General features: G+C 37.3%; 1 protein-coding gene across 1 annotated transcript; it reads right to left on the bottom strand.

Moving 5' to 3' along the window:
- Nucleotides 1-6,179: 6,179 nt before the first annotated feature.
- LOC145802791 (uncharacterized) lies at nucleotides 6,180-9,197 on the bottom strand. The gene is made up of 5 exons (XM_082895580.1): nucleotides 8,910-9,197; nucleotides 8,201-8,471; nucleotides 7,816-7,950; nucleotides 7,310-7,667; nucleotides 6,180-6,840 (listed from the first exon to the last, which is right to left on the bottom strand). Exons 1-5 carry the CDS (start codon nucleotides 9,195-9,197, stop codon nucleotides 6,198-6,200), a joined length of 1,695 nt encoding a protein of 564 aa, XP_082751706.1. The 3' UTR covers nucleotides 6,180-6,197.
- Nucleotides 9,198-11,092: the final 1,895 nt, after the last annotated feature.

The raw sequence follows: 11,092 nt of genomic DNA, 5'->3' as shown, positions 1-11,092 counted from the left end.
ACATTGACATTGTGACATCAATGCCCAAGTTGTTTGTGTTATTGGGTGTAGTTTGGCACTGTTGGTTCCCCCCTTTGATTTTTAGAAAATTATAACATAATGTGACCACCCATGTAAGCATTCACATTGGCCAGTAAATGTTGTCGTGTTCGAAATTTATTTCTCAAACATGGATGATGTGAACATTCACATTACTATTGATTACTGGGTAAATTTAGAGTAGTGCACACTAATGTGAACATTCACATTCACATTAATGTCAGAAACCCCAAACTTCACTCAATACTGTGATGGAGTATGATGTAAACATTCACATTGTGACATCAATGCCCAAGTTGTTTGTGTTATTGCGTGTAGTTTGGCACTGTTGGTTCCCCCCTTTGATTTTTAGAACATTATAACATAATGTGATCACCCATGTAAGCATTCACATTGCCCAGTAACTGTTGTCGTGTTCGAAATTTATTTCTCAAACATGGATGATGTGAACATTCACATTACTATTGAGTATTAGGTAAATTTAGAGTAGTACACATTGATGTGAACATTCACATCATGTGAATGCTCACATTAATGCCAGAACCCCCAAACTTCACTCAATACTGTGATGGCGTATGATGTAAACATTTACATTGTGACATCAATGCCCAAGTTGTTTGTGTTATTGGGTGTAGTTTGGCGTTGTTGGTTCCCCCCTTTGATTTTTAGCAAATTATAACATAATGTGATCACCCATGTAAACATTCACATTGCCCAATAACTGTTGTCGTTTTCCGAATTTATTTTTCCAACATGGATGATGTGAACATTCACATTAGTATTGATTACTGTGTAAACTTACAGTAATAAACACTGATGTGATCATTCACATCACTGTATAATGATGTGAATGTTCCAATTACTGTCAATGCTGGTTGTTGAATGTTGTTTGGTGCTTCGGGTTCCATCCTCTGTGTTTCAACCAATTACATGTGCTCATTTGAACACACATGTCTTCCCCATAAAGTTGATGGCAAGCGAAAGCGAGGGGAATCCCGTTTCAAAACCAAGCCTGATCAAACAGCTGTTCCTGAAGAAGTGAACATGAAAAAAGTGAACTACCAGTCAAATATAACTGGATTGGTCAAACTGTTAAAGGATACGAAATTTACAAGTGGCCAATCGAAGTGCCTTAGAAAAACACCGCTCTGGCCATTATTTGATAGCTTGATCAATAACGAAATCGACCTCAACCACTGCATGAAATATGATGATGTCATTGTGCGCATAGTACAAACATTCAAGCAATCTAGTGGAAGGTTTTACATTGGGGATAAGAACATCCAGATTTTTAGAAGCGACGTATCACTGATTTTTGGGGTGGACTGCGGCACCAAGTCGATGGACCTCTCTTATGGTGCAAAACCAACAACCGGCATCATACACCGAATGTGCAAGGATGTTAGTCGGTTAAGTGCTGCCAAAATACGAGAAATTCTGAGGGAAGCATTGAAGGGCACAAAAAAACATGACAATGAGGAGGTCGCAAGATTAGTTTGCATGTATGCATGCGTCAAGCTATTCTTTTCTACATCCGGAGAAACAATTGGATGGGTTTTCTACTCATACATGGACCCATTACACAAGATGATCGAGTATGATTGGGCTGAGAGCATCCGGGCAACCTTGATGGGTTTATTGGGCCAAAACTGTGAAAAACCAGGACGAGTCACCGGATGTGTGATGTTGTTAATGGTAAATCAAATCTCATACAACTTATTCTATGTTTAATATGAACATATACGGGCTCTGAACACTCTGATGTGAATGTTCACATTTCTCAGCTTTGGTGTGGAAGTTGACAACATTGATGAAAACATTCGCATTATTGTTTCAGTAATGTACAAACACACATTAGTAGATGCTGGTGTAAACATTCACATTAACAGATGTGAACATTCACATCAGTTGTACCACTCACATTACCAGATGTGAATATTCACATCAGTAACATCACTCACCATTAGCAAAATGTGAGCATTCACATAGTAATAACACTGACATGAACAGATGTGAACATTCACATCAGTATCATCCCCCACCATTAGCAAATGTGAACATTCACATCAGTAATAGCACTGACACTAACAGTTGGGAACATTCAGGTCAGTAATATCACTCACATTAACAGTTGTGAACACTCACATCAGTAGTATCACTCAACATTAGGAAATGTGAACATTCACATCAGTAACATTACTCCACATTAGCAGATGTGAACATTCACATCAACGGATGTGAACATTCACATCAGTTTTAAGTGATGTAAACATTCACATTACTGGCCTAGTGGTGCACTATGAACATTCACATTACTGCACCAGTGGTGTAAACATTCACATCAATGTTAATTCATATCCACATTCAAATTACTGATATTTGTTATTTGTTTCAGTATTGGCTGTGTGAGCATACAACAATCTTACAACCCCGCAACCCCAATGCCATTCCACGATGCGTAAAATGGGACCTCACAGCCTTACATAGCAACATGAAGTCCATAACTCTGGCTAAGCTAGGTTTAAATGAGGTAGAAGTACAACCAAATATATTGTGCTTATTCACATAGTGAGACGAGGAACTATCTAACTAACATACTGTCTCGAAATGCAGGTATATGGCGGCGAGCTAATGGCATCACCAACTGAGGCGAAGATGTATCGTCATACAAAATTGAATGTGGAGCCAAAACCTGAGATTTTGTCAAGTGCAGGAGCAAAGAAAGATGAAAGCAATGAGGATCAAAGCAAAGACAGTCAACGCAGTGATGACAGGGATGCATTTTCTGTCGATGCAGTGGACCTGAATGATGTTGGACATTATATCAACCCCAGCTGTAGCACCCCCAATGCTGAGAAAGGAATCATCATAGCACAACCAACTGAGCCCGACATTGTGGAAGTACTCATGAAAGAAAACCAAAAAGCTTGGGCTCTTGTACGGCAATGGGAAGCGAAATACAAACAGTTGGAAGAATCATGGGAGTTGAGGGCAAGGGTGATTGCTGCCCTTGAAGCCAAACTATTTGACCAATCGGGCTCATCCAATGTAGACATGGACATGAAGACTTACATGGAGTGGAAAGATACAGAAATTCAGCGGCTGACAAAGTTGGTCATCAACTTGGAATGTGAAAAAACAATACTTCAAGACCTTTTTGATGATCAGTCCGTACACATCATCACTCAAGTTGAAGCACAAAAGGCTCATGACAGCCTTAATAACAATCCCACTGCAGCATTGGAACACATTATCAGCCCCCCATCAAGGGTAAAGCGCATAAAGCAGAAGGTAAGGAAAGAACACAGGTTAGACGAGTTTGAATACCCCAACTTGCCTGGTCAGAAGAAAGGGAAAGAGGGAGCCCAACAGAAATCACATGCAGTCCAAATTGCACAAGATTTAGACAAGCAACCACCAAAAAAGCAGCCAACAAAGTCCAAGAAGTTATCCTTGAACAACAAACTAAAGGTCTGGGCTAACATGAACAAACTCAACAAGCAAAAAGTCCAAAATTTGCACAAGAACGGCAGTGATAAGTAAGTGATCTTACATATCCCTAACTGTTTTTTTTTCCATCATGTTCAGTTCACATACATACTTAATGAATTAGACCATTTCATAAATGTGCAATGTTGACATTAACATTTTCTGTAATCACAATGCACAGGTTGCTAGTGTGGCGAGGGGACTCAAAGACTAAACATGTGTATTTTGATGACATCATACACCTCATCAAGGAAGAATCAATAACCAACAACGTATGGCAACTGTAAATGTGTACAAAACACACACACACACACACACACACACACATACACATAGAGTAAAGGCACTGTAAATAATGTACTGCCACCCCTCCGGTTCTGCAGGTGATAGATGCTTATGGTGAAATTCTACTTGAACTACAAGGGCTAGTCAACCCAAGTTTAGAAGATTCATCATCCATCTTTACAAGCACATGTTTGGTAACCACTAGACTTTAATTTTGATTATGTTTCAATACATGTGGATGTTATTCTTAGCATTACATGCTTACATTGTTAATTTAAATAATAGGCAGATGTGAATGTTAACAAAAACATAAAATGACCTTTGAGAAGATTCACATTGACAGATGTGAACATTCACATCATTCGCATTGAATATTATATGCTTATTATGTTGATAAACTTAAATGATACACACATGTGAACATTCACATCAGTAATATAACTCATAGTAACAGATGTGAACATTCACATCAGCAGTATTACTCACATTAACAGATGTGAACATTCACATCAACAGTATTTACTCACATTAACAGATGTGAACATTCACATCAGTAACATCACCCACCATTAGCAAATGGGAACATTCACATCAGTAATAGCACTGACATTAACAGATGTGAACATTCACATCAGTAGCATTACTCACACTAACAGACGTGAACATTCACATCAGTAACATCACCCACCATTAGCAAATGGGAACATTCACACCAGTAATATCACTGACATTAACAGATGTGAACATTCACATCAGTAGTTTCACTCACCATTAGGAAATGTGAACATTCACATCAGTAACATAACTCCCCATTAGCAGATGAACATTCAAATCATTAACACCAAACATCGATATAAATACTTGGTACATCATTGTATGCCCTTTGTGTGCAGAAAATCATTGAACAGTACCCCCCCACAAGAGGAATAAACTAATTGATGTACACATCAAGGAGTATCAAGGCCAGAGATTCTTAATCTTCCCAATACACGACAACTTTCACTGGACAATTGTTGTGTACGACGTGAAAGAGAATGTATGGAGGCATTATAACTCACTGCGCCCAAGAGAATGCATACATGACCCACATATTGACAAAGTACAAATACTGGTAAGTGGCTGACAAAAACAATACTTGTCGTGATGTGTAATATTTGAACTTGGACGTATGCCCTATGTTGGTTGGTGCCTAATATGAAATTTCATTGTTGGCAGAGGGACTACATCACAGCTTTGGTGCACAACATTGGACCGTCATCACCATTATGGACCAATTTATCAAGCCAAAATACTTCGAAAACAATCATATCAGTGGACATCTGTCCTCAGCAAGCATCAAATTCGTAAGCCTAAAATCGATTTCTACACATGTTCCACAACCTTTACCCACCTAAATTTCAAAATCTAACAAGAAGTTTGCATTTTCAGGGTGGATTGTGGGCCTGCAGTTTGTTACATCATGAGGGCGCATGTATATCGTGAAGACATTGTTGCCAGCCTAGATCGCTTTGAATGGTGTCAAATAAGAGACTCATTAGTACACCTTTTCCTGAACCATAGAAAGACAGTGCAATGTGAAAACCTATAGGTGGGGGGTGTCCACCTATCACTGTTACCCAAATCTGTTATCCACATTTAAGACAATTTAGTTTCACTAGCTTAATTGTAAATGAAGTCTATATCACTGCTTGTACAGATACTTTTCAGTCAATATATGTATATGCATTTTCAGGCCTATTTTGCGTTGGTCATGCACATTGAGGTTGTATTTTCTTTTTTTTTTTTTTGGATACACATGACATGATGTCAATGTTCACATCACAGAATGATCGTACACTTTCTTCTATTTTAAACCATACTACATGGATGTGAATATTGCTTAAAGTGTTCATGTAACACAATATGACAGGTGTGATTATGATATTTCTTAACACAAGTCAATATTCACATCTAACAATTTGATGATGTGAATATTCACATCATAACTTCTGATTATGCGAATGGCAACAATGATGTCATGAATATTCACATCTTATGAGTTGATGATGCGAATGGTTACATTGATGTAAACATTGTTGTTAACAGTAACAACAATGTGAACATTCCCACCACAGAAATGTTTGAAAGTTGAACAATGTGAACATTCACATAATGTGAATGTTAACAGCATGCATTCATCCAAAACACAACCAACATAAATGTCAGATTGGTACCTTAAAAAAGTAAAAATAAAACACAAATCAAACACTAATGCATTATTATGTTTGCCAACGCAACGCAATCTTATTGCAACCCAATGTTTCCCAACACAACACAATCTTATTTCAAAAATGAATATAAGAATCTAATGTAAAATACAATGTTGAAATGAAAAAAGGTACATCTTATATCGGCTCCGTGCATGATTTTCGATTATGGCTCCCCAACTTATCACATCTCCCGCACCTTATTTGCTTCAGTTTCTCACCCCTTGATGGGATCCTATTCTTCTTCGGCCTTCTGGGTGGTCTTTTCACGGTAGGCGGGTATATAGTAAAGTCCGTGGGATCAAAAGGCGGCTTCTCCACCGATGGTATAGGGAATATGGCTCCCGAATAGGCTGCACGATATGTCTCTACATGAAAGTAATGTTCTACACAATCATTGAGATTGTAGCGGCTCTTCTGAATGGCAATAACAGCATGGTCACACGGGAATCCGTTGATTTGCCATTTGAAGCATGAACATGTACGCCTCGCAACATCAACTGTAACCGATGGTATCGAATGAACTTCAAACACATCCTCGTTGGCTTTGCTAACTTGCCAAGACTTGCTGTCATTGAACGAATCCATAAGCCTTGTTTTAAATGTCGGACAAATAATCTTATTCCATTTGTTTGCTTGGTCACGCCGTGCAGACATTTGCCGCATCAACTGAGTACGAATTTTGTCCACCATTTGAGTGATAGGAAGATTACGTGCTTCTTTAATCCAGTTATTAAATGACTCCGCCGCATTGGATGTCATCTCCCCATAACGCATGCCCCTGCACAGTATATCACAAACATTGTACAATACGGAATTTAACAGGCCTGACCATTAATGTTGACAGATGTGAACGTTCACAGTACTGCCATTAGTATACACTGATGTGAACATTCACATCAGGGTATAATAATGTGAATGTTCACATCTGCTACCAGGTTTTAATAATGTGAATGTTCACATTACATGGTTATTACGTTGTCAACTTAAATGATAGACAGATGTGAATGTTAACAACAACAACAAAATATGACACGTGTCAACATTCAAATCTGTAATACATTGCATGACTATTTGACAAATTAACAGATGTGAACATGACATCAGTCATCATTAGCAGATGTGAACATTCACATCATTTACATTGAAGATGAAACACAATTCGAAGATTGTCACCATTATAAACTGAAAATTCACATCACTACCATTCTAAACTTCAAAAATGGAACACCTTAGGAATCTATTATTACCTGAAGTATGAATTTGCCCAGTGCTCAGGTGCTAAGTCCTTGAAAAAATTATGAGCTCGTTGTTTACCCTCTTCTTTTAATTTTGCAAGCTTTTCATGGAACCCTACCACAGTTGGCTCGTAGGCACAGTCACCCAAACTCCTTACTAGGTGATCCCTGAATCCATTATCAATTCCTTTCATCCGGTCTCTTAAATTGCTCTTCAAGTGTTGTAAGCAATAACCGTGATGAGCCGATGGGAACACCTTTGGCATAGCTTCTAACAGACCAAGATTACGATCCGAAATAAAAGTAATATGGCGCTTCCCATCAACAACCTTCCCAAGTTCATGCAAGAACCACGACCAATTAGCGTGGTCTCCGAATCAACAATTGCAAATGCAACAGGAAACAGACCTACAACACAACACCAATACACAACTGTTCATAATATTCCAAAGTGAATAGAAAAATAGTATAAACGAAACAGGTCATGTGAATGTTCATATGTACATTGCCCTCTTTACTATTGCTGTTTTTGGATTCAGGTTCGTGAACATGAACGATGTGAACATTCACATTAACGACCATTAATAATTCATTGTTGCTTGTTGAGTCACTGAAAATGTTAACATTCACAGTACTATTCATTAATAGATCAACTAACATTAGTATACACTGATGTCAACATTCACATAAGTCTGTAATAAGTCTGATGTGAACATTCACATCAGTCTGATGTTAACATTTCTGGCATTAGCATACAAAGGTGTGAACATTCACATCAGTGCATACTAATGTCACTGATGTGAATGTTCACATTACTTATAATTTAGCAATCACTCTTTCGTTCAGACTATGCTGCTCAGAGCGAATATTGACATGAATAGACAGGTAAAAAAAACTTCTAACCATTGTTCCCGTCTTTCGCCGTTGCCGCAAGTAGCTGACCTTTGTACTTTCCTTTGAGGAATGTTCCATCCAGGAATAATAAAGACCGACAAGCATTGAACCCAGAAATACACGCAGCGAATGACACAAAGAAGCGACAAAACTGTTGACTACTCGCATCATAGTCAATATTGACATAACTCCCCGGATTGTACCGCATCACAGCATCCGAATACCACCGCAACTGGTCAAACGATAACGAGTGATCTCCATGGATATCAGCCTTTGCTTTCTCCACACCCAACCATACGACATGGTAACTCACATCTAGCCCATAATCCCTTTTCAAAATAGTCACCACTTCACACGGCCGAGTCAACGGCTTGTCCCTCACAATTTCAGATATGGTACTCGACACCAAATCCAAACTAACTCGCGGATTCTTCGATGTTCGAACATCCGTACCACAAGTATACACATCACTAAACCTCTTGATGTAGAAAAAATCATTTGCTCGTTGTGCTCTACAATGTATAGCCCACAAACACCCCCTCTCCTCCCGCATCGCACACACAGCAGTAACTCTTGTTGTCTCGTTCTTCACGTATGTGAACTTAAACCCACATTGGATGGCATACTTACATAAAACGTCATGAAATTCTTGTGCACCTCCAACAAACCGTTGTCCTACATGCGTAATACCATTTGCCCAAGGGGCTGACAACAACACATTCTCCTTATGGTGGCAAAATCTCTGTAGTGCATCAATTTCATCCTCAACCCCCACACGCAGCAATCCCAAACTACTTGACTGACCAATATCACCCTTCAACTCAACCACAACTTCTACATGTTGTACCCCCATTGATTTAGCAAGCAGTACCATGTTCTGAAATTCTTCCTCATTGTCCAAATGACACTTATTAATCCCAGGTAGTTTACAGAACAATGAAATAGAACCACCAGACAACTCATCCCATTTCTCACACAAACACTCCACCAAACGAGAATAACACATTGCGCGGGCAACATTTATTACAGTTGTACTACAACCATATGTACACACCAATAGCATAAAGGTATCCATCTCCTGTAAAAACACAAAAACACAACAATGAACAGTAATGAAAATCGATATGAAAATTCACATTGTGCAAAAAATAGATGACTACGTGTACATTTCAACTGCTAAATCCATAATTCACAATATGAAGATGTGAACATTCACATTACTATTAACAAGATGTCAACATTAAGCAAACATCAAAGTCCAATGACAACATCAACAATCTTCACATAATATAATGATGTGAACATTCACATCAGTGTATGATGATGTGAACATTCACATCAGTTTATGATGATGTAAACATTCACATTGATATTAACAAGATGTTAACATTAAGCAAGCATCAAAGTAAAATGAGAACATTAACAATCTTCACATAATTATTAACAATCTTCACAGAGCCTCATTAAGCAAACATCAATTTAAAATGAGAACATCCACATTCTTCACATATTCCACATTCACAAAATGTGCAGATTGACATTGATATATATACTGATAATCAAATCATCCACACAGAGCCTCATTACGCATGCATCGAAGTCAAATGAGAACTACACAATCTTCACATAATACGAATGAACTCCCCTCCACATAACCACGTAAAATGCATATAATTGAAAAAACAGAGCATTCAATCCATATAAATCCAAAAACAGAGCATCTGATCCATTATACGAATGAAACCATAAACTGAACATGTATTCATAACCAAATTGATACTAACCTTGATCATGCAATCCTACAATTGTACAGAAAGTTGAAAAAAACTGATTTGAACTAGTTATAATCCGGCAAATGTAACAACCGAACACCCTCCTCTTCGTCGTCTTCACTCGCAAACCACAGAATCAGACTCCAACAGCAAGGATGAAACCCTGGCACAACCAATCCTTGCAACGAGCATGCAAAACATAAACGTAACTCTCGGAATTGGATTGATGATGAAAAGCGTAAAATAGAAACTGCCAAACTGCATGAACGAAGAAACAGGCACCTATTACGTATTAACACTGTACATATATATATACAGGGGCAAAATAGTCCAAGAAATTATATTAAATTAGAAAAATGGACTTTATGGAATATCCAGAAAAGTTTATGGGACTAATTAGGTTATAATATACTTTAGTGGACCTAATGGGTTATAACAACTCTAGAATGGATTTATCAATAAAAATCTCTAATTTAATTGTACATATAGTATTATATTCACATAATTTATTTTATTTACAATCTTCTTAATAAAGTGGTAAGACAAAATATATGTATAGAGTGTTTTGAAAAAATATTTAAATAGAGTGGTGCTACATTTTTAATACATCACCTTTATTTTCATTTCTAATGAGGTAGAAGATAGAGAGAAAAGAGAGATGAGGAGTGTGAGTCCTCGTTCACATGGTTCATTTCATATCATTAGAAATGAATTGAGGGTGATCAATTCGAGCTCCGAAATATTTTTCTATTTGAATGTAGATAAAGTTTTTAAATTATACTTCCCATGTTATTAGGTGATTGTAAAGAAGAAAAAAATTATATGAATGAATAATTTTATATAAGAAAAATATATACAATTTCATTCACCTTATTTTACCTATATTTTATAGGATCAATTATGTATCTAGACTTGCTAGTCTCTACTTTAATTCTCTCTATTATTTTTATTTCTGTACAAGCAAATTAGACTTACTTTTCCTAAATTTATTTTGCTCTATATTTTGCCTAGTTGTTAATTGTTATTTTTGCTAAGTAAATTACAATAATTTTTCTTAAAATTTGTGTTTAATATAGTTTATATATATATATACTAGTGGATGACCCGTGCCTACGGCACTCTAAGTTTG

The sequence above is a fragment of the Camellia sinensis genome, chromosome 11 (genome assembly GCF_055761805.1).
Source record: "Camellia sinensis isolate YWXY chromosome 11, ASM5576180v1, whole genome shotgun sequence".
Classification (NCBI taxonomy): domain Eukaryota; kingdom Viridiplantae; phylum Streptophyta; class Magnoliopsida; order Ericales; family Theaceae; genus Camellia; species Camellia sinensis.
This window is presented reverse-complemented; position numbering and strand designations above follow the sequence as displayed.

Excerpts from the sequence above, each read along its gene's own strand:
- LOC145802791 (XM_082895580.1), bottom strand. The coding sequence starts at position 9,197 with ATGTGTTATTCTCGTTTGGTGGAGTGTTTGTGTGAGAAATGGGATGAG. Across the intron at positions 7,951-8,200 it reads GGCGAAAGACGGGAACAATG|TTGATCTATTAATGAATAGT; the intron begins GTTAGAAGTTTT and ends TACTAATGTTAG. Across the intron at positions 7,668-7,815 it reads TGAATCCAAAAACAGCAATA|ACCACGCTAATTGGTCGTGG; the intron begins GTAAAGAGGGCA and ends GTTGATTCGGAG.